Raw genomic sequence first — 24882 nt, 5'->3', positions numbered from 1 at the left:
TACGGTCACCCCTTAGCATCAGATGTCCAGATTGCATATTAAGCAGAGCGCAACAGAATCCAAATCATTGTTCAGAGTGCTACAAGCCAGAGATTTCTGCACAATGTCAATTGGAATAGCTGACTCAGATACTGGCCCCTCTCAAAGGGTTATGTGACTAATCTTGAACACATTACAAATTTTCTCTGTGCTTATTTAAGACATACTTAAAAATGAGATGTATGTCTTACTGTATCTTCTAAAATTGCATTTTCAAATATCTCTTAGCACCTATAACAATAGCATCACCCTACGACTTAGTGGTGAGGTTATCAGCAGCTAAGGAGTAACATGGTGAGAAGGTCCGCCCGTGTTGTTGAGCTGCAAACATATTTCCTTGTGCAACACAACGCTTCTTCTTCATGGTCATACGATGACGCTGCTGTGACAACAGGAATCTAACAGCACGGTCCCAGTGAACAGACAGCAAAGGGTACTTCATGTTAGTGATCAACTTTATTTAGGGGGAAAAAAAAACACAACAGCAAATCAAGATTAAGCAAAACGTTCACCTACTTTACACAAATATACTGCAGAGGCCTCAAATGTAGCTTTTAAACGCTCAACAACGCACAAGGTTAATACTGTTCCTAACGGGTAGGATGAGTACAGAATATCTTACATTGGCATTTTTACCAGCCTTCAGTTTCTCTATTACCACATTATAAAACAAACATATACATCAATACTCCAATTTCTTCGTCCAAGCAAAAGTCGCAAGCCATGAAATTTGGACCTTGTAATTAGAAAAGATTCTTGTTTCTTCTTCTTCTTTCAAATAAAGAAATGATGCCGTGTGTCCCCCAGCATCCACAAATAGCCTACATCCAAAGGACTTTCTAGGAGTTGGAGAAACGACTGGTTTGGCTGAATGTGCATAAAACAAAAAGCTGCTGGACTGTGCCCAATAACGTCTGCGATTAGCCCCAATTCCTAAAGCAAAGATTTGTGCCCTCTCAAATTTCCGCAACCTCGTTCAGGTGCTAACGTGAGTCGCAAAGCCGCATAAACCCTTAGAAAAGAGGTTACATGGAATTGGCAAAATATCCTAAAATGCCTTATGTTCAGGTACAAAAAAAGTATTTGAATTGAAGGCACCTTTGGCCAAGACTGCTCATGAAATTGAAGACGAACCACATTAAAAAATAGTTCAACGTAACAAGTGCTTCTCCCAGGAAATCTGGGGTTCAAGTATGTATGAGACTCGGAAGGTTCGGAAAAGGAGTAGATCAGTTTGGTTGCCAAGACTAAGGCTGTGAATATACCTAAAAACGCGCGCGGCATCGCGTGTAGCAGCACTGCACAGCGCCAAAGCAAGTAGCATATTAAAGTGCTCATACCGCTGGCGGCGGTCGCGGCGCGCTGTACTGCAAAGCGGACGGCTGGGGAAGAGACATCCAAATTTGTTTTTCTCTTGCGATGGCCGCGTCACGTGAGCGGTTAAGCCAATGTGGGTGAACCACTCACCGCCACGCCTCCGCCACACCTCCCCGGTATAACCAAGACGCTGCTGGGCGACGTCACAGAATAGCGCCGCCGCCCTGCAGCTCTTGGTATAATCTCAGCCTTACGTGACTGTGAGATTCAATTGATCAATATGTTTACAGTATACCCCCCCCCCCCGATGTGTCAATCAGTACTACTGTCACTGTGGTAAACATGCAACCTGATCAAACAGGTTGGTAATCATTTAATATTACAATCCGTTCAATATCCAAGGACTACAATGCCAACCCATAACATCGCATAGCGCATCAGCGGAGACACTGTAACATAACAAAGGATAACAATAATCTGAACAATAGCAATTGCAAACACACAGGGATCTATGCACTAAAGAGCAATTTCTGTTACAAATGAATGCTTTAATGCAGGGGAGGCCAAATCCAGTCCTCAAGTCCCCCCTCAAGTCCCTGGATATCCCTGCTTCAGCACGGGTGGCTCAGTCTTTGTCTGAGCCACTGATTGAGCCACCTGTGCTGAAGCAGGGATACCCTGGAAAGCCGACCTGTTGGTGGCCTTTGAGGACTGGAGTTGGCAACGCCAGCGTTAGAGAATAAACACCACACCCTGCAACAAAATAGCACCCCAGAAACCCTTTTTCATACTAAAAAAAATAAAAACATAGTCACAGGAATAAATAAAATAAAACCTACGGTCCGGCAAATACAAGAAATACAAACTTAAATTAGTATGTAAAATATATAACAGCAAGCACATTACAAACATCTAAACATTTACTGCAGTATCAAGGGGTTTTCTTTTTTTTTGTCTTTTTTCTTTACATGTGTATATATATATAAAAAAAAAATATTAGCTTCTAACACTGAAAGAATGACCTCTTTTCATATTAGGATAACCCTGGTATTTCAGGTGATGTAACATGACAGATGTTTTAAAAATCAGACCATGTGTTTGTAAAAAAAGAAATGCAGCATAGCTATATATATATATATATATATATAGTGCAGAATAAATGAGTTCTTCAGTATTAGGTGATACCTTTTTTATTGGACTAAAAATTTATGTCATAGGACAAGCTTTCGAGAGTTATCCTCTCTTCTTCAGGTCGAGCAATACTGATCAGTATTGCTTGACCTGAAGAAGAGAGGATAACTCTCGAAAGCTTGTCCTATGACATAAATTTATTCTGCACTATCGCAACTGGACTGACACGGCTATTTTCTGCTACCTATATATATATATATATAGATAGATAGATGTCCCTACAGTAGGAGATAGTAGCCATTGTTAGAACTGCAGTGAGCTCTGGGAAATAAAAAAAAGACACGGCAGTATCCAACCTGGGTGAAAGCCCTATAGAACCGCAGTAATATTTCCTGGCTGGAGGTCCTACTGACGCTGTGCGTGTGCTGATCTCTGTGTGCGTGCTGATCTCTGTGCGCGTGCTGATCTCTGTGTAAACACATGTAGGGGGTTTATTTGTGATATTCTTTTTACCCTGTGCAGAAAACCCGTTCTTTCGGAGAGTGGCAGGAACAGCACAGTGACAATAGGAGTTTAATTCAGGGGTGAGCCAGACTCCAGTCCTCAAGGGCCATCAACAGGTCAGGTTTTAAGGATATCCCTGCTTCAGCACAGGTGGTTCAGTCATTATGAACGAGCCACCTGTGCTGAAGCAGGGATATCCTGCAAATATGCCCTGTTCGTGGTGGTCCTTGAGGATTGGCGTTGGCCATCCCATGTCCAAACTGTATGGTGAACGTGTCATTGTTCTCACCTATCGAGACCAGAGTAGCAGAAACTGTTGCAATCAGCAGTAAACATTGTAGCACTGGAGAGTTTGGAGCATTAAGTACTAACAGCAGATTTCAGATATCTCCTGCAAACCTTCCTAAAAGGGGAACACGGGAACAGCGTAAGGAAGAGCACATCTGGGCTCCTGTAGGCAGTGTATTCATTTGTCAGTTTCTACACATAGTGGGGAAGAACTTGCTGGTTTTAGGTCCGGTCGGCCGCCGGTTCAGTGGTTCAAGTGTCAAGTTGCATATGGGACCATTAGTCAACGTGCCAGCAGTCCTGCTTTCCTTACAATGAGTTAGACGCCCCTCCTCCCCTCCCCCCCCCCCCCCCGTCCCGATGGTGCTGAATGTTCTGGATTGTGGAGTGTTTCAACGTGACGACGCCTTCTTCTTTCGAACCAGAAAAACACATCTGAAAACTGAGGTAACTAGTTTCTAGCGCAGAGTTTGTACAGACAGAGAGCAGGACACGACCGCCTCAGGCCGCGGCCCCGCTCACACGGGCAGGAATGATGTTCCTCGAATGATTGGAAGTGTCGGGGAGGGGGGGGGGCATGTCCCAGGACCTGGCTGGGACCTCGCACCTATTTCGCAGGGTGTGTGAGACCCCCGGGCCCGATGCCGGTGTTCGACAACACGTGAAAGCTGCGCCCTGAAGAATTGGGTTGCAGTTGGAAAAAAAGGAGCCTTTTAAATGTTTTAAACTTTTTTTAAGTCCGTTGCAAAATACCGTTTTTCTGTGTGCGTTTTCCGATAGACAGCGCTTTGCTGGCGCTTAGGACTACTGAGGTACAACCTCCATCAACTTCTGGAACAGCACGGTCGTAGAATCTGTGGATAAAGGCAGGAAGGATGCGACAGATCAATGTCACGGGAGAAAAAGAAAGAAAATACTCTGGTGACGATGCACACATAGGAATTCGGCGCGGCACTGCCGGCACACACGCGGCGCTGTGTTGTGTAATATGAAGGCACAATGAACTGCAGCTTTAATAACGTGCAATATTGTTTTATTTATCCTGGGGATAGGAACGGTCTCTCTCTGGGTCACACAAGCAGGCACCAGGTCTTAAACCAGAATCTCCCACTTCAGAGGTCAGTACAGAACTGCCCGGACGTTATGGGGCATATTTAAGTGCTACTCTACAATACAACTTCCAGCCGATCCCTGTGAATGGAACATAAAGGGCCACGTTTACTAAGTAGGGTTACACCATAAAACACCTTCCCTGCTGGAAGACCCAGTGCGGCCCTATCCAAGTGGATGGGCCAAACACAAAGCCATATTTACTAAGCAGCGTTACTCCGTAAGACACCTTATGTGCCATTAGACACCTTAAAGTCCATTCGCTGTCCGTGTGTTAATCCAAGCCGTGCTGGAAGGTGTCTTATGGAGTAGCATGGCTTAGTAAACATGGGCCAATGTGTGTACTGGGAGGAAAACGTGACACTTCTTACTACTCGACTTATGTTTTTTAGTGAAGGCCGGAGCCAGCACCGCACCGTGGGGTACGTATAGCGAGATATTACAGTCTACGTGTCTCTGGGCGGTACTCACGGATGCTCTGTAGGACCCATTTGGGTTTGTTTTGCCACCAGACCCCGAAGAAGTAGACAGGGACTCCCGACAAGATGATGATGAAGCCGATCCCGCACTCCACCGGAGTCATGTAGAAAGACACGGCGATGAGGAAGAGGCAGGCGAGGATGAAGAAAGTCGGGAGCAGGAGGTTCACCTGGAGGAGGAGAGAAACAGCTGAAGGGGAACCCATCGAATGGAAGAGCGGCACACAGCGGCTATGTATTACAGAGTAACGGGGCGCTGGTTCCGACATCACCAATGGCGCTGAAAGTCATGCTGTGGAAGTGCAGCGACAGATGTCCCGGAGAGAAGTTATTAATGTGCAGTAATGCGGATATACATGCACACGTGAGCATGTACATCTATGTATCTAATACAGAACCTTCTAACAACAATATATCTTGTTCCTCTACATATGAGCCAGCCTGGAGCTCTGACCTCCAGCTCCCCCTATACCACCCCTGAGTTTCTGCACGTAATCTTCGGGGCTAGGGGCTGCCGATTCAATTCCTGCTCTTCCTCTCTCTGACTTCCTCTCTGCATGGTTTCAGGGCTCACGTTGTGTGAGAACTAAAGTTTCTCCCAGCAGGTGAACCTCTGGAGGAAGCCAAGGAACAATGAGCCATGGAGGGAGCACGGAAAAGGAACAGTGATCTTGGGGCTCCTAAGCTACAGGCAAGAGGCGTCACCACCTGAGCCATCTCATAACATCAACAGCCAACTGGCAGGATAAACGGACTCTCTCAGACCAACGCCCATGGAGATCAAAAAGAAATTAGAATGGCTGAAAGAACTGGTATGTTTTGGACCAAAATGCTGCAAAACCTTCAAATATTTCCTTGCTAACTTTCTGTTCCATCCATTCTCCCTTCGCACCCTATAGCTCCAGCATCACCTTCTGCCATCCCAGTGCTGACCCCCACACAGCCAAATCTGCAGCCCTCAGTCCTGCCAGGGAGCACCTGTAACTATTCCAACACTGACCCTGCTGCACACAGCTTTGCCACTGTACCAAGCTCATGCTTTGCAGCCGCCCCATTCTTGTATGAGATGAAACCCTTGGTACTGCCCTTGCACCCCAATCGTTGTCTACATTTCTAACTGCTATGCCATTATTGCTGCCACACATACAGTTCAGCATAAGAGGATAATGGGTGCTCCAACAGTCCTGGAATATTATCTTCTATCCATAAGTAAATAATGAAGATATGGCCCACCTACGGAGTGGGTGTACTACCAGGTGAGGGAACAGATTCAGTATTGCAGAACCCTCCTGAAGGTAACAGAAAAGATGATGATGGTATAATCACTTCGCTGCACCTCATTGGAGATAACTGTATAATAAAGTCCAAAACTCACCAAATTCTGTAGCAATGATGGCAGTCCATGTAGCTGAAATAAATCTTCCAAGTGTTTTACCCACTCCTAGAGCCAATTGGATTCTTGGTGGGTGTGTCAAGCCGCAGATTAAATTTCGAGCAAGAGCAAAATATGCAAAAAAAAAATGCACAAAGCAGCGCACTTAAGGGGATAAAGCACCGTGTTGTGTGAAACGCGTAGGAGGGTTTGCACCTCCTTGTTTGTCATGTGTGATAGACAATAAATATTTTTCTATTTTTATTCACCTGTCTCCCTGCGCAGTGCGCTGCGTTGTGCATTTTTTTTGCATATTTTGCTCTTGCCACACATACAGCCCTGCAGCAGCACCCTACTCCATCGCTACCTGACAACCAAGATATACAGCGTTGCCACTGAAATCCTGTTCTGCCTTCAAGCCAAGTTATTTTCATAATGACAGCATTCCACTTGACGCCTAGGCAGGTTGTAATACTGTTTAATGGACAAACTTAATTCTTCATAGATATAATTGTACATAATAAGCTTTCAAGTTCTCACAAGTCTCTTTTTCAGCCAGCCACTGACAAACACCTGACATGGTTTTAAAATGTCCCCTCTACATAAAGCGCCCACCTTGATGCTCTGTAATCGTGGAACCTTATTCCGAAGTAACCCATGCTGTCCTCTATTCCAAGAGTAGCCAACTCCAGTTGACAAAGGCCACCAACAGGTCAAGTTTTAAGGATATCCCTGTTTCGGCACAGGTGGCTCAATCAATGACTGAGCCACCTGTGCTGAAGCAGGGATAGCCTTAAAACGTGACCTGTTGGTTGCATTTGAGGACTGGAGTTGGCCGTCCTTGCTCTATTCTATGACTAATTTGCTGGTCCCCATTATGGACGAATTATCTTCTCCTTTTGGTTACCCAGATCCGGTCAACACTCCTCACCTTGATGGGTCTCTCCAGCTCTGGCTTCTTGTAACGGAGCCACATCATTCCGATAATAGCCAGCCCCACGCAGAGCCAGTTAAAGAAGCTGAAGAAGTTGATGACGGAGAAGATGTCATTGGAGAATGCGTAGAGGAGAGTCATTCCACACTGATTGGGGAGCAAGGAAACAGAGGGAGAGGATACAAGATGAGCACTTTGGGTAACAGCTATTACCCTTTATGAAATGACCCTCCATGGTTTTCCATAAATCTCCTACAGGGAGTCACAGCCGGGTTGCCAGTAGGGTCTGCTCTACACAGTAAATAGACATTAGTCACCTAAATTGTTATCTTCTGTGCTTATGTTTGCCAAGTAATTATGGTGTCCTCATTAGACAGACAGATATCCATTAGTAACCTATATGCTTGAATGCAGTGATCTATATTCAGGGCTCGGAAACCCAACTGGCCCAGGACGAGCTGAACATTGGTGGCAACGTGGCGATGAAAGGCCGTGGCTGGGGTAGAACCTCCTCAGAATCAGAGCTTTACAGGAAGGGCAGTTGCAATGTGGGATTCATTACCCATGCAGACTGATGGCGGATACAGTAGATTTGTTCAAAAAAAGGTTGGACATCTTTTTAGAAAGGAAAAGTATACAGGGATATACCAAATAAGTAACATGGGAAGGATGTTGATCCAGGGAGAAATCTGGTTGCCAATATTTGGAGTCAAGAAGGAATTTATTTTCCCTTATGAGATATCATTGGCTAATGTGTCACTGGGGTTTTTGTTTACCTTCCTCCGGATCAATAAACTGTCAATACAAATACAGGATAAAGTATCTGCCGTCTAAATGTAGCATAGGTTGAACTTGATGGACATATGTCTTTTTTCAACCTCATCTACCATGTAACGATGTAACGATGTAACTACAGTATGTAACTATGTAACAATCTGCTCGGATTCCTATAGTCCCTGACCCTATAAGGCGCTAGGCTCTGTGGGGTGTGACCTCAGCCGGGGTCTTTCCTGCGCAGGCCCGCGCGGTGTGCCGGAACAAGGAGTACTAGAGGTGTGCTCACAGTGAAGATAAGTGAGGGCATGGGCGTGAGAAGCCGGGGGTGGATCATCGATAGCAGGATGGGCAGGTGGCCTTCTCGGGATCCCACGTAGAAAAGTCTGAAAAAAGGATGAAAACAGAGCGTTGATTAATGATAGAAATGTTCCTCTCTCTCAGGACTGGCAAGCTCCAGCCCTCAAGGGCCACCAACAGGTCAGGTTTTAAGGATATCCCTACTTCAGCATAGGTGGCTCAGTCTTCGACCAAGTCATTGATTGAGCCATCTGTGCTGAAGCAGGGATAACCTGAAACCCTGACCTGTTGGTGGCCCTTGAAGACTGGAGTTGGCCGCTCCTGTACTACATCATTAACTCTTTCTTCGCTCCTCATCGTTGTTGATTAAGGGCCTATATATAACTCGTGTCTATATAATGTCTGAACACAAAGGTAATTACCTGGAGGATGTAAACAGAGAGCCGTTAACAGACCCGAAGCACGACAATCCCACAAAGACGGGGATGATCCAGGCCATGACCCCCAAGTGATAATTCCCAAAATCCTACAATGTGAGAAACAGAACAATACCCTGGTTACTAGAGAATGGGAGATTGAGCCCGAGTAGGGAATAGAGATAAGAGAATACGTTTAAGAAGTTACAATACATTCCATTCCCAGCAGAGGAGAAGGGCGGGACCCGTTAGTTCGTTACAACTTTTGGCACCGCTGCTCCTTCGGTAGGGACTTGACTACGTAACTGGGGGAGGGGGGTGAGAGAGACTGGGGTGTGAGAGAGACTGGGGGGTGAGAGAATGGAGAGATGGAAGAGAGAGAGAATGGGGGATGAGAGAGAGAATGGGGGAGGAGAGAGAGAGAGAGAAAATGGGGGAAGAGAGAGATAATGGGGGTTGGAGAGAGAGAATGGGGGGGAGGAGAGAATGAGAGATAATGGGAGGGTGGTGAGAGAGAATGGGAGGGTGAGAAAGAAATGAGGAATAAGAGAGAATGGGGGTGACAGATAATGGGGGGTTAGAGGAAGAATGGGGAGGATGAGAGAGAATGGATGGGTGAGAGAAAATGGGGGTTGAGCGAACATGTGTGGGGCATGAGAGAGAAGGAGGGGTGAGAGAGAATGGGGGGAGGAGAGAGAAAGCAGGTGTGAGAGAGAGGGGGAGTGTTGTGGTTCTATTAAAACAATTGGGGGGTTGGGGAGGCGCAGTTGGTGGAACTTGCCCTGATTGCAAAAATACACACCCAACCAATGACACGTCTGGCCACTTAATTTGAAGTTGACATTAAAAAATCTAAAATAGAAATGAAGCCAGTCTCCTTGCCATGATTAATGATTAACCCATTAATTGTCAGAGGGGGCAGGGCAGAAACCTACCGCATTGCACTGCAGACCCTATTGGTAGTGACGGGATCAAGTATTACGTGGTCAGATATTGGTTTAACACCCAGGGATACATCTTTGCTTGCCTAAAAGATGCTCTGTAACCCAATGCAGACAACTCTTTACCGCGGCCTGGTCTCGCCGTGACATTGCAAGACCATTCAGGACCGAATGATATATTGGTGCGGCCACTTCTGATAGATCTGACTCTACCCCTGATTCTGCGTCAGTACGTGCGCAACACAGGATCACATACCACTGCCACGGCTTCCGAGTTCAGCATCTCTTCCGTGGACAGCGTGGTGAAGTACGCTAGGTTGGTGAGGACGTAAACCAAAGTCACGATGGGCATGGAGATGATAATCGCCCGAGGTAGGTTCCTGCAAAAGAGCAAATGTTGTTAGAAGAGGCGCTCAGGAGAAAGTGGTTCCGTCAGCGGGAATATCTTTTGCTAGTTCAAATACTTCTCTATCTTCCTATATAAGTTAACGTGACTAAAGCAGGGGCGGCCAACTCCAGTCCTCAAGAGCTACCAACAGGTCAGGTTTTGAGGCTATCCCTGCTTCAGCACAGGTGTCTCAATCAGTGGCTCAGTCTTCCAATGAGCCACCTGTGCTGGAGCAGGGATAACCTGAAAACCTGACATGTTTCTGACCCTTGAGGACTGGAGTTGGCCACTCTTGGAATAGACGAGAACATGGGTTACTTCGGAATAAGGTTCCATGATTACAGGGCATCAGGGTGAGCGCTTTATGTGGGGGGGGGGGGGGGGGGGGGGCATTTTAAAACCATTTTGGGTGTTTTGTCATTGGCTGGCTGAGAAATAGACTTGTGAGGACTTGAAAGCTTGTTATGTACAATTATATCTATGCAGAATTAAGTTTGACCATTAAAAGGGATTGAGGGCTGGAGTAGCTACCCCTGGACCAGAGTAACCAATCACTTTAACACTAAAAACCAAGTTGATGGTACTAGTTATTAGAACGGTTTTAATAACCAAGTGTGAAGACCGTGCCAGTTGAAAACAGCCCAAGGCAAGATGGCGTCCATGTTTGGAAGATCGGTGTGCGAGACCACGGGTGTGCACAAATTGGGCTTGCGAGTTTAGGTGGTTAACCCTTTGCTCTCAAAGCTTTGCCGGACCCGCTGGCTGCGGAAAGTTGAAAGGCGAAATGTGCAAGATACTTAGCACACGGAGATGGAAGTCGGAGGACATTATTTGGCTGCACTGTGTGCCATGCAGGAGTTTAGTGGCAGGAACGCTCTGTCTTGCGTAGCATTAACCAGTCAGCTAAGCAAGAATAGTAATTAAAACGTTCAACATACTTGTATGGCTCAATCATTTCTTCGGTGACAAAATTCAAGTAATTCCTGTAACAAGAGAGCGAGAAGAAGACTGTTACAGTTCTGCAGAATTAGATAATAAAAAATGTTTTTAATTCAACTCTTAATACCATTTTTAATGCGTTTTAATACACTGAGCATCTTTTGATTTCTATAGCAGGTTTAGCACACCTCCCCAGCAGTGCAAGATCTTTGTAACACTTTCCTGTTTGTGCTAATCTGTTGCCAATATCCCCAGCAGTTTGAGCTACAAACTGTAACAATAGATCATGTTACCTTCGTAATATAAGGATACATTGTAGCTGCTGAGTGACACGGACTGAAGGATTGACTGAACCTGTAAGGCAGCCATTTGGTGAACCCCGGGAAGCAGGATCTTTGCTGATCGATCACAGGAGAACAAATCGATCGGCAGCTTAGGTAATCAGTTTAAATATATATATATATATATATATATATATATATATATATATATACACATTTTTTTAAAGTGCTGCTTGGGTTGTCTTTTTAAATGTGTCTAACAGAGGGGTGCAGAAGTTCAATCCTCCGAGGGATGGGCCAGCTTTTCAGGTCAATATATCCCTATCCCATATATTCCGAGGCTCCTTACCATCCTCCATAAGCAAAAAGCCCACTGTATAATGCCAGGACCCACTTGCCAACGTCAGTGCTGGTACCATCAAAGGCATGCGCTGGGTCAAGGTTGGTAATGTTACCTGTGAAGAAACAAAAAAAAATAGCCATAAAAGAAAAAAGTGACCCCGTTCTGTGAAGCTGCGAGGTATGTAAGGTAAACCCCCTTTCCAGCGGGACCAGGCACAATCCTCTCTGCATCGGCCGCAATGTTTCATTAGATCTGCACATTGCAGATAAACACAGCCCTACCCCAGCAACGGACGGGCTGAAGCAGCCCAACACCCCGGGGTGTGTTCAGGATATAAGAGTTTGCAGCGCTCTGAAAATCCCCCGCGTGCAAGATAATAAGTGCAAAGAAGTAGATTGGTGCTGCTGGAAAAGGACCGTATCAAATTCCAAGTGAAAAAGAAACCCAGGGTAACCTGAATAGCAAGGTGCCGTCATTTCTACACTGCCCTAAATATATATTTTAGGGATGGTTTTCCACCTCATAAATACCTTTTCTATTCACATGCAAAGCATGAAATACCCGTTCCCACGATGCTAAAGCGGGAGTAGTAATTATGTTGCAAAGGGGAAAGTGATTGAGGCGCTGTTACTGTTGTTGGCTACAGAATGCACATTCGTTTTTTATTTGTCTTTAAATGGATTATGAAAGATGAAATACAGTCCTCCTTTAGGCCTGCCGTCAAATCCTCCTGTGCATCGCTGTCATAAAAGATCTATTCCAAACACAACACAAACTTTGTGAAAGATATGCAACATATAATGTACAGCATATTAAAATCCCATGTGAGCAGTCACATGTCTCAGACAGGTCTGTAACCCTGCCCTTCCCCGTTATCTCTTAGTCACATCCCCCCCCCCCCCCCCCCACAGGTGGCTCAATCAAAGGCTCAGTCGAAGCCACTTGTGCTGAAGCTGGGATATCCTGAAAACCTGACCTGTTCGGGAGGGTGAGCTTGAGGACTGGAGTTGAGCACCCCTGTTTTAGCATACTATGCTTCCACTACAGCCAGGGATTCTGGGTAATGGCATGCAAATAAGCACTCGCAGGGTGTCACTTTTTGCTTCTCGGGATCCCTATTAGCTTACGCCTGCCGCATTACACAGCTTAACCAAGAATGCTAACTTGTTCACTGCTCTCTCTCTCTGTTTCCGGATGAAAACAATTGTACTTTATTTTTTGTTGCAACTTGTTTTTTTAAATGTTTTACCCTTTACACTTCCTGGTTCACCCACAAGCCAATGAGATAAAGTCTGATAAGACTACAATGTCGTCTGTTTCCAGGATACTAAACTCGGCGAAATAGAACAGGTCACTCTTTTTGAAAGAAGAAATTACAAGGACGCCTCGTTCACACGAAAGATAATGTCCGTGGTTCTCTGGGAACAAGCAGAACGCGTCGGCCTCTTGCTCCACCCATATACATTTCTATTTTTAAAAGGGCTACTGAAAAATACCAGAGGAGAATATTTGCCAATATACACAAATAATTAGTAGTCATTTTTGCATGGTGCTATTTCTCAAACCATTAGCTTTCAAGGAAGCACTGTAAATAATAAAAATAGCTTTATTTCATATATTTTTATTTCTCCCAATCGGACTCAAAGCGCTTTATAATTACAGTGTAGTGCGCGGTTCGCAGCAGATAAGAACTTTTACAGGCAAACCCCAATGATAATGATGGAGATCCATAGTTTTTCCATGATAACCTTCTTGAATCAAAAGCAATCTTTTCTTAAATATTCAATAGGGTTTCTAGTATCCAATTCCATGTCTTTTGAAACAAAATGATGTATGAATTAGACAAACAATGAGTAATTAAGAGTTAGGGTATGTGCAAAAGAAAGTGAAATCCTGGTTTATCAGCTAAATTAAAGGTGTTCATTGGAATCAGGTGTTTAAATAATTAGGTCGATCTGCAGGTGTGAGTTTGGGATGCACCATACAATATATAAACACTATCTTTGTGAGTTTGGTCTTCGCTATACAGGTGTGTGGAAATATGTCATGCCATGATCAAAATAAATCTGAGGACCTCATAAAAGCAGTTATTGATGCTCATCAGTTTAGAAAGGGTTACAAAACCATTTCTAAGGATTTGGGGCTCCACCGTCAGACAGATAGTCTACAAATGAAGAAAGTTCAAGACCACAGTCACCCCAGGAGTGGTCGTCCTACCAAATCTCTCCAAGAACAAACAGGCAAATCACCCAGGAAGTCACAAAGAACCCCAGAGTAACATCCAAGGATCTGCAGGCCTCGCTCACCTTGGCTAATGTGAGTGTTCATGACTCAACTATCAGAAAAAGACTGACTAAGAATGGTGTTCATGGAAGGACAGCCAGGAGGAAACCACTGCTCTCTAAGAAAAACATTGCTGTCCATTGGAGGTTCACCCAAGAGCACGTGGATCATCCACAAGACTTCTGGAACAATTTTCTCTGGAGAGACGAGTCATAGGTAGAACTTTGTTGCTTCAATGAGAAACGTAATTTTTGGCAAAAACCAAACACTGCGTTTGAACAGAAGAACCTCGTCTGCACTGTCATGCACGGCGGTGGCAGTGTGATGGTTTGGGGCTGCTTTGCTGCCTCAGGACCCGGAGGGCTTGTCATCATTCACAAAACCATGAATTCTACATTGTATCAGAAGATTCTACAATAGAATGTCAGGGTATCCGTCCGTGAGGTGCAGCTGAAGGGAAAGTGGGTCATGCAGCAAGGCACTGATCCTAAACATACAAGCAGATCTACAAAAGAATGTCTGCAGAAGAAGAAATTCTGCGTTTTAGAATGGCCTAGTCAAAGTCCGACCTGAACCCCATCGCAATGATGTGGCAGGAGCTGAAGCGAGCTGTCCATGCAAGGAAGCCCTCCAATGTCACTGAGTTGAAGCAGTTCTGTAAGGAGGAATGGGCCAAAATTCCTCAGACCCGATGTGAGAGACTGACCAGCAGTTACAGGACACGCGCAGGTGAAGTCATTCCTGCTCAAGGGGGCGCCACCAGCTACTGAATCTAAAGGTTCCCACACAGTGCTTTATCCCACATGGATATTGAATTATTTGCGGATAACTAAATGTTGGGAAAGTATCATGTTTTGTGGCATTTGTTTGATCAGGTTATCTTCATCTATTAATAGGACTTAGATTAAGAGCTAATAACATTTTAGGTCTGAAATATGTGAAAACCCCAACGGGGCCACAAAGGTTCTCTCGTCCCGGTGTGATTTTGGTGCCCAAGGCACAGGGCGGTAAAGTGACTTGCCTAAGGACACAAGGAGCCGACACCGGGGGTCCGCTGATTCCAACGCAGTGTCACTGTTTACAGAGTCAGCGCCTTTACTCGCTGAGCCGCTCCTGCACCCTGCGTCTCAGATCCCGAGTACGGGGGTAACCACATTCAGTAACACTCTTTGCAGTCTTAAATCTGCCTCCAGTTCCACAGTTTAGCCACTACATTTACACAGCGTCACGGAGGATATTTGGAAAGCATTCAGCTTCCCCTCTGAAAGAGGAGGAACCAAGCTGCCTCAAGTTGCCCCTTAATTCAAGGGTATAAATGCAATGTGAACTGTAAACAGACAGGAGAGGGCACAGAGCTGGGAAACCATCTGACTGCTTGTTTGTAAAGCCATGTGAGCTCGGCTAAGCTGCTGAGCCGCCTGTCACATGACGACCGGCCCCTCTCCCCTCTGATCACACTGGGTGCATTTCTGCTTAGACTGTCGCTTACTGTTTTCTAGCTATTAACCCCCTCTTGGGAGAAAGTACTCCAGGGTCGGGCAACTCCTGTCCTCAAGGGCCACACACAGGCTACATTTGCAGAATAGCCCTTCTTCGGCGCAGGTGGCTCAATCAATATCGAGCCACCTGTGCTGAAGTAGGGATATCCAGAAAACCTGACCTGTTGGTGGCCCTTGAGGACAGGAGTGGAGCACCACTGGTTTATGCTCACTGGCTTTGCAGATAACTGGGGTTTTTATTACATGTCTGCAACAATGAGGCATTCCATATGGCCACCCAACTACTCATGGTCGCCCATTGGCTGCATGCCTTTCTTGGGAGCTTCAACAAGACATCGGTCATCATACAAGGACTTTTTATATGGGGTCTATTTATTAACCTCCCGTTTTCCATCTGTTTCAAATGTAAGAAGCTGGTTAATGAGGTTTCTTAAAAGGTGTAGTTCTGCCTACTCGTTTTTTTACCTACCTGTCTAAAATAGATTTAAATCACCCGCGACACGGAGGCCAACAGGAAGACGCAGGACATTTAATAACCACGTCCTACAGAGGTATTTCGGGAACTAGGGGTCCCAGGAGCGGAAATTAAAGCGGCTCAGCTCTGGGGAACCTCACTTCGTAATGGTTTAAAACACCAAAAAGTGACCCAAGGACAGAAGTAAGATACACTTAAAGCTATCACACGTCACAGGAGACGGGACAGGTATTTTCGATGCAGCAGCAGCAGCTGCAAAAAATAAAAAATATTGACAGGCCCAGAAGCTAAACTTAATAATAAGACTAATAAACGTGTGACGATTTAACTCTTCCTTTTGACACAAGGCAAAGAAAGTGTAACGTAAACTTCGAGGGGTAAAACTTGAAAAGCAATGTGTGACCTACATAATGTGATAGTGTTTTCCCGATCCATGACTTAGCAAGTTGTGTTGCAACCGAGTAGTGATATTAATTAGGGATCAATGTGATTACAAGGACGTTGCAGGGCTAAGTGACTGCACATATGGAGCAAGAGCAGCCTGAAAGACATGCTAATAGATTCACCAACATGGAGACACAGGTAAGTCCCCTAAGCTCCTTCGTTGCCAGAAAGGCAAAGGGATTGTTTCCTCGGCAAAGAGGGGTACAATGTAAGGCATCAAAACAATGTGCATCCAAAATGTCATCTGCACGCAGCTTCTGCGCAGCAGAGAAGCCTCAAGCAATAAAAATGGCGCCAGTAATCAAACTGTCCCAATAAACATTCTCTAGGACTGAAGGGGTTACGATGGCAGCGTCCCTCTGGGACAGAATAAGGCGCTACTTGTTGGTAAGTAGTCAGCTTCATCTTTATAACATGTGGGAACCAGATAAATATCCTGGTATTTAATAAACAGACTCAATACACAGTCTGTTTGCCGCGCCCAGCTGGCGCTGTGTGCAAGGCTGGAGACGGTGTGAGTCTGATTGTATAACAGTGAATGTGTTTGTGACAATAATTGTGTGTAAATATGTGTTAGTGAGTGCATACCTTTCATAGTGTGAGTGTGTGTGTGTGTGTGTCACTGCGATCACATATCAATGTACATGCCTGCCCCTTTCTGACAGTTTGAATAAGTCTGCAGTTCAGTGAGGGTGTGTTTGAAAATGAGTGTGTCAGTCTGTGTGTGTCAGTCTGTGTGTGTCAGTCTGTGTGACTTTGGATGCGAATGCTTAGATTGTAAGCTCTTCGGGGCAGGGTTTGCCTTTGCCTGCTGATGGCATTTAACTTGTGGCGCTTATCCCTTTGTTTGTACTTTATTTACCTTGTATTGTCATTTTCTAAAGAGAAACACCATTGGCACTATATAAATAAAATGATAAATGCATACATATATAGTAATAATTGTTTGTTCTTGTATATATGCATATCTCGGATTCTAGGAGGGTGATCTAAGCCAGGGGGGGCGCAAACTTTTTTCCTTGCGCACCCCTGCCGGCGGTCACCTCACCCCCCGCGCCCCCTCACCCCGGCTCTGGCGGCATGATGTCATGTTGCCATAGCAACGTGACCATTACATGACCTTGACGCCGCGTTGCCATGGCGACGCGTGAGGAGCCAAGGTAAGTAAAAGTTTACAGAGGCCCTGCAGTTCCCCCGGCACTTCATTTAAGCGCCTTCGGGTAGCACGTGTCTCTTTGTGTCAATGTATCCTGATCTGTGCGCCAAGATTTGCGCCTTGGAGAGTATCGAAAGAAGGCGTGATGGTCGGAGAAATGACATGACGCAGACTATAAAGAGATGTAGCACACTCCGCGTCTCCGTGCGTTACCGTGATATCTTCTATTTGAGTCAAAAAAAACCTGCCAGGTCTGAGCTGGCGTAAACTTTTCTGTCACATGTAAGAAAAACGTTTCACGCAAACAGAAAATGAAGCGTCAAAAAGATCTACTATTCGCACGTTCTCTGCGTTGATAGATTTCCCCTATATGCATTAGTATATGGGAGTCCCAGTGTGCACGGGAGTATTGCTCGATGTATACATGGCAGTGTGTCTGCGTTTGCATCAGTGACTTTCTGAGGCACTAAGCCCTGGGGAGCATTTCACATGCGATGCCTCGGCCTTTCACAGGGCAAAGGGGTGAAATGGGAAGCATTCAAAACAATGCGGATCAAAACTGGTACGAGCCCGTCCACCACGACATCTGCACGCAGCTTCTGCGCAGCACAGAGAAGCCTCAAGCACTAAAAATGGCGCCAGTAACCCAACTGTCATATTGAACATTCTCTAGGACTGAAGGGGTCACGATGGCAGCGTCCCTCTGGGGCAGAGTAAGTAGTCAGCTTCATTAACATGTGGGAACCAGATAAATATCCTGGTATTCAACAAACAGACTCAATACACAGTCTGTTTGCCCCCCCCCAGCTGATGCGGTGTGCGGGCTGGGTGTGAGTGGGTTTTTTTTAAATTATTTTACATGAATATATTAACATCTTACTTACATATACAATTTTGATAATAGAACAATATTTATCCCTTTACATTTTTAATATATGTTTTTACATTTTTAATCTATTTTGTAGTGTTTGCTGAAGCGCATACAGGTTTATGTATAACAGTTAATGCCTATGTGACTTTGTGTGCAAATGCTTAGATTGCCTCAAAACAAACGACTATTCGCACTTTCTTTGCGTTGCTAGATCTCCCCGCTACATGCATTAATATACGGGAGCCCCAGTTTACATGTGAGTATACAGCACAGTATGTGCTACTGATTATATACATGGCACAGTGTGGACGTTTGCATCACTGATTTCCTGAGCATTGCGCCCGGAGGAGGATTTCACATGAGACGCCTCGGCCTTTCCAGTGGAACACAATCTTTTGTTCGGCTTTTTTCACATGGTAATAAAAAGGTTCTGTTTAATTTGCCTTCGCGCCCGCCAAGTTCCCGGGCTAAGCCTTTTCTTCTCTATGTGCTGATCTTTCACAATGAAGAATAGAGTCACCAGAGGCTGTTAATAAGGTTGCAGGGCTGCTAGAGACCTTCTCAGTTAACCCTGTCGCTGCTGGAGGGGCCAAGCGATGCAACAAGCAGCAATGCACAGAATAAACCCCTCTGGGTAACAGTGAGATGCGTTGCAACCCCTCTTGCAAGCTTTACAAACGTATTCCCTCTATAATTACCCCAATTATGTGCCCCAGTTTAAAAGAAGGGCACCATAGTCAAAGCTTTCCCCGTGTAACCATTTGCTTTCAACCAATCAAACCCAGGCACTCAGGAGTTACGTCCTCTCCCATGGTGCATTTTATAATACTCGATATCAGGGGCGGCCAACTCCAGTCCTCAAGGGCCACCAACAGGTCAGGTTTCCAGGATATCTCAGCTTCAGCACAGGTGGCTCAATCAGTGGCTCAGTCTTCAATTGAGCCACTTGTGCTGAACCAGGGATATCCTGAAAATCTGACTTAAAAGGGTTATGGTGGGTACAAAAGTGACAGAAAAAACTCCACCTTTAACCCTGGCTGTGCTGAAAAGCTGTGTATTACGGCAGGCCTAAGATTATGGGGGTTGGGGGGGAGGGGTCCATGTTAAAATGGATTTGAAGAAAAAAGGTGTCACCAAGTGCTCATTTGCATGTAATTTCCCATTGCTGCAGTGGAAGCACTGCATGCTAAGAGATAAAGGGGAAGGGCAGGGCTGCAGACCTGGCTGAGACGTGAGAATGTGCTCACACGTGGGATTTCATTTGTTGAATGTTAAATACAAAGTTAAAAAGCAGTTAAATGAAGTCTTGGTATGTTAAAAACGCATGTATAACTGTGAGACTCAATACTGATAGAGGCTGCCGGGTGCTGGCATTATTCTCTCGGTCCGTACAGTACATGTTCTCGTTCTTTGTACTGTCTGGTCACAGGCATGGAGGATATGGACAGTTTTGTGCTGTTCTCCAAGAAGCAAAATCCAGCTGTGAATTGTAGGGAATCTCAACACACTGCAGTCTCCCTGATACTTAATGGGCCCCAAATGACATCCAACATTTTGTTTTCCCTTCAGTGCAGGCTTTTAACTTTCATAAACTCTGAGACTATGTTTTCAAAAAGGGTGGATTAAACCAGACTCTCCGGGGTAAAAAAAAACCCCAGCACCGACAGAAGACAGTACGCTTTCGGTATAAAGCCTGGACAAAATATATTGGGATTTGTAGGTAATCCTCTTAGGGTGAGATTTTCGGATGAGGCCAGCCACGGCCTTATCATATTAATTCCCACCGAGGAGTTCAACTCCTGTGATTGCCGCTGGCAGAGGAAGACATTTGGAACTGGAACCCGACTGGGAGGAGTAGGGCACGTGGCCTAATGCCTGTCCCGAAATGCGGTAAGTTTTGCAATGTAGTGATACTGTAACGCCACAACGTGCACAGCTGGCAGAAGCCAGTTGTCGGTCCTAGGAACTGATCTATTAATGGCGACAAAATGCTGTGAACATCCATGTTTAAGTGATCTGGGAATCAAAGCGCTGATCCTACACCAGTGGTGGGTAACTCCAGTGCTCAAGGGTCACCATTGGATGAGGTTTTCAGGATATCCCTGCTTCAGCACAGGTGGTGCAGTCTTCGACTGAGCCACTGATTGAGCCACCTGTGCTGAAGCAGGGAAATCCTGACCTGTTGGTGGCCCTTGAGCACTGGAGTTGCCCACTCCTGTCCTACACGGTGTAAATAAACTTCATATGAAATAACACACCCCTGCAGACGCACTTACCAGAACGCCTTCCCGCGGTCTCTGTACGTTCTTCCTACTTACCAATTAGATTGTAAGCTCCTCGGAGCAGGGACTCCTCTTCCTAAATTTAACATTTATGTCTGAAGCGCTTATTCCCATGACCTGTTTTTTATATTATTTGTTATTTACATGATTGTCGCGTATTACTACTGTGAAGCGCTATGTACATTAATGGCGCTATATAAATAAAGACATACAATACAATACAGATGACCACCCTCACCTTTCCCCAGCTGCACAAAGCCCAGTATGATGATCAAGCAAAGGGCCGACAGCTTAGCGGCAGCGAACGCGTCCTGGACTCTGGTGGCAGCTCTCACGCTGTAGCAGTTCACCGCCGTCAGTATCACTGGAAAGGCAGAAAACACAGGAGCAGGGTTACCATATTTTTATGAATACCGAGAGCCGACAGCACCATTGTGTAAAGGGCCACAAGTAACGCGCCTGTGCTTGGGTTAGGCCGAGTCCATAGCAGGGGAGGCCGCGCTGACGCTCAGCGCTGAGCCCCTGCATCCTCCATGAGGATGTCTTTAGAGGGGGCTCACGCGAGCGTCCGCAGGCGTGCTGAGGCGTTGGACTTTTCAGCCGTCAGTCAAACTGTTTTTCAGAGCGCTGTCGGCTGAAAACATCCAATCAGCGCGAAGCAGCGTCAACATCACCGTAACGTCGGTGCGATTGGCCCAGCGACGTCACTGCCCCGCCTCCCTCAGTCTCCCCCCGCCTCCCGATCGGCGCCCGCTGGCTCGCCTGCATGGGTATGAAATCGCGCAGATTTCAGCAGGCGAGCCTCAGCGTTAGCGCGGTCCAGCACTGACAACCCCTCTATGGACGTGGCCTTAAAACAATGGGGCGAAGGTATTTTGACTCAAGGTGTATGTTGTGGGCATGCTATAGGGGAGGATACCAGATAGAAAGAAAAGAGAAACTGCCATGCGCTCCAGGATATAGGAAAAGAATATATATATATATATATATATATATATATATATAAAACGTGGGGTCCCACAATTGGAGAAGGGGCTCAAATGGAGGGAGTGAGCACTTGACAAAGACCACTGGTTGGTTGAAACGCGTAGGAGGCACTTTTATTGTTCACCTATGTTGCAATAAATGATTTTTTCACTTTATTGAGACCAGCGTATATTATTCATTCAGTTGGGATCCTGTTTGGCTTCGGAGTGCCCTGGAGACTGGTTTTTCTATTCGAGGATACCAGATAGCCTTTAAAAGAAGAAGTGGATACCGGCAGTATGGGACTTCAGTGACTAACCCCCTGTGCACAGTTTTGAACCACTTTGTGTACTGGGTCGGATCCAGATAAATGCTGGCTGCTGTGAGTAACTCTGTGCCTGTATGATCCTACTCCTTACATTGTCAGATCAGTTAAAGGGGTAATTCCTCATAGGACCATAGTGGCATAATTACAGTGACATGTTTAAGGGCTCTTATCTGGGTAACCGATAGCTTATTTACTCAAATCTGACACCTATAACTGTTTTTACATTTATTTTTTAAGTTAGATTTGGGAGGGCGCAGGGTTAATTCCCTGTGGCTGCGCCCTTGTGTGTGATGTCACTTTGTGTACCTCCAGTCCCCACGTCTTTATTGGCTCCAGATAGATGGCAGGGGGGGGGGATAACTGGAAAGAAAACTCTTGGACTGGCAAAGACTTCCCCATTCAGAGGCCCCTAAGACATGCAACTGTCCGCCTGTGTGCACACCATGCAGAATGTGCCATTATATCTCCCTCATGGCACATCCCAGTCCCCCCCACCCCACACACGGGCCCCTTCTCACCCTCCTGTCATGTTCCTGGGACGATCTGTACAAACGGATCAAAACAATGATCCCTGTGTATTTTTTGTTAGGTGAAAGCCAATAGTTCATCGCCATGTCATTGTGCTATAATTACCCGTGGGCATGGTGTACTTCTCCGGAGAGCCCCAGAAAATGGCCAGGTGCCCATTCATACCTTCTGCCTGCCAGGTACAGTAGCAGAGGCGGGCAGGTTTCATCCACTTCCTGGAGCAGAAGGGACTCGTCTCGGATGGAATGTTTCACAGCTGTCTTATATCAGCAGAGAATGGCAGTGGCGCAGAGCACACATAAGGCCGCTGAGTGTTTTTCGAGACTCTAGACCTTTTTTTTTTTATTACTTAACAACAGAAACATCATTCAACTTTAATATGCGTTGGCATCACGCCAAACTTCTTCTAAAGCTATGTGTTCTGGGCCCTCTCTGGCAGCTACAGGGTTAATTTCACTTATTCCTGCAAATGTCCCGTGTTAAAAAAATAAATAAATAAAAATTGGCTGGTGTAATACAGCAATATGAACCAACTGACCTGCCCAAGGCCATTACTGCATCCGGCATTAATACAGAGCTTGCTTTATTGGTTTAGCATCTTTTGCACTGAAAGGAAAAGTTCAGACATTCTTGTGATCTTTAAAGATTACACACATCTCTCTCAAGCAGCCACGTGTAAATGTGGGACAGTCGTTGGGCCACGGAAGTTGAGGAGTGTATTTCATGCTTCTCACAATGCTAGGGAGGAGTGCTATCCCCAGGAGCTTGCATGGGTGACGTCCACGTGGGTGACGGCCGGGAATGGTATGAATGCTAGCTTGTGACTCGGACGATCATTCTGCGTGCACATTGGGAGCAAGAAACCCGTTATCATATCCCCCAGCAACTCCTGCCTGCCCTGATAACCGCTTCCCTTGTAAGCTCCTGTGCTTCACAGAAGGCAGATCCCATACTGTATGTGACACAGCATATCGTCAATGCACAACTCAGGGTTCTCAGGGAGGACGAAGGCAGACGGTCAGAATTGCCACACACGGTGTGGTTACCATGTAGTTTTTGGAGGACAGGGACTCACACAATGCTAGGAGAGTTTGTATATTACAGAGGTAAAAATCTGTAGCAAAGTAAAAAATATTCGAATCAGTATGTTTTTCTGAATCAAGTCTTATAACATTAAAAAGTTTAATAATATATACAGGGCTGGACAAATTATAAAAAATGCTACTCGCCAGACAACAAAAAAAAAGGGGCTCACCCCCCCAAATATTTTTTTTTATCCCACTGTACAACTGAGCGTACACATGAAAATATATAATACACACACATTATATCTCAGATAAAAAGATCACTTGTGGGCACATTCATGTCTTAGACAGTGTCACGGTGTGCTCATTTGCATGTAATTTCCCAGAATCCCTTGCTGCAGTGGAAGCACTGTATTCTAGGTCAGGGGAGCGCAATCTTTTTGCTCTGCGCCCCCCTGCCGGCCGGCCCCCTCTCCTCGCGCCCCCCCCCCCCTGCTTACCTTGACTCAGACTTCCTGGTGTCATGACGTCACATTGCTATGGCAACGCGACGTCACATAACCCATGGCGTCATTTGACGTTGCGTTGCCATGGCGACGCATCACCAGGAGCTGTCTGAATCAAGGTAAGGAGAAGTTTACAGAGGCCTTAATGCCTCGGGAAGCGCGCGGGGCCTCTTTAAACCCTGAACCTCCCTCAGGGAATCTCGCGCCCCCCACTTTGCGCACAGCTGTTCTAGGTGATAATGGTGAGAGGCAGGGTGGCAGACCTGGCTAAGACATGTGAATGTGCTCACAAGCAATCTTTTTTTTTTTTTTTTGCTATATGCTAACGGTGGAGGTTTCTTGTCACCTGTTTCACCCACCATATCTTAAAATGTGTATGACACACACACACACACACACACACACACACACACACACACTTTATCACTCCCCCACACATCCCCTCTCACCCCCTCTGCACATCACATCTCCTCTCCCCCCCCTGCACATCACCTCTCTCCCCTCTGCACATCACATCTCCTCTGCCCCCACCCCCCCTGCACATCACATCTCCTCTCCCCCCCCCTGCACATCACCTCTCTCCCCTCTGCACATCACATCTCCTCTGCCCCCTCCCCATCACATCTCCTCTCCCCCCCCCCTGCACAGCACATCACCTCCACACACCCTCGCACCTTTGGAGCGCACAGTCCATCGCCGAACTTCCGGCGCGGGGCTTACACGGGAGGCCACAACAGCAGAGGAGAGAGGCCTGCTGCAGGGGGGGTGGGGGCTAAGGCCTGCTGCAGGGGGGGGGGGGTGGGAGCTGAGGCCTGCTGCAGAGGGGGGGGGTGGGAGCTGAGGCCCGACAACCGGACGCAGAGCTTTCCCGGCCCCCCCTAAAGAAGGCCCAGTTTGGCGGACCGAAACGTTGGTCTTTGATGTAACCCCTTATTCATTGAATACACCTGTGTTACCAAACTT

The 24882-nt window shown here is 46.2% G+C and overlaps 1 protein-coding gene across 2 annotated transcripts in view; it reads right to left on the bottom strand.

Moving 5' to 3' along the window:
- Positions 1 to 476: 476 nt before the first annotated feature.
- Positions 477 to 24882, bottom strand: part of SLC7A5 (solute carrier family 7 member 5) — a 33336-nt gene continuing 8930 nt past the window's right edge. For both annotated transcript variants that reach the window (XM_075576428.1, XM_075576429.1), the window contains 9 exons: positions 20805 to 20930; positions 11563 to 11668; positions 10932 to 10976; positions 9862 to 9985; positions 8671 to 8774; positions 8238 to 8334; positions 7172 to 7321; positions 4861 to 5038; positions 477 to 4133 (listed from right to left, as the gene is read on the bottom strand). In XM_075576428.1, coding sequence (XP_075432543.1) covers positions 4084 to 4133; positions 4861 to 5038; positions 7172 to 7321; positions 8238 to 8334; positions 8671 to 8774; positions 9862 to 9985; positions 10932 to 10976; positions 11563 to 11668; positions 20805 to 20930 — 980 coding nt within the window. In that variant the 3' untranslated portion in view covers positions 477 to 4083. The remainder of the gene's footprint in view (positions 4134 to 4860; positions 5039 to 7171; positions 7322 to 8237; positions 8335 to 8670; positions 8775 to 9861; positions 9986 to 10931; positions 10977 to 11562; positions 11669 to 20804; positions 20931 to 24882) is intronic.

Source organism: Ascaphus truei, chromosome 19 (genome assembly GCF_040206685.1).
Source record: "Ascaphus truei isolate aAscTru1 chromosome 19, aAscTru1.hap1, whole genome shotgun sequence".
NCBI classification, from domain to species: Eukaryota; Metazoa; Chordata; class Amphibia; order Anura; family Ascaphidae; genus Ascaphus; species Ascaphus truei.
This window is presented reverse-complemented; position numbering and strand designations above follow the sequence as displayed.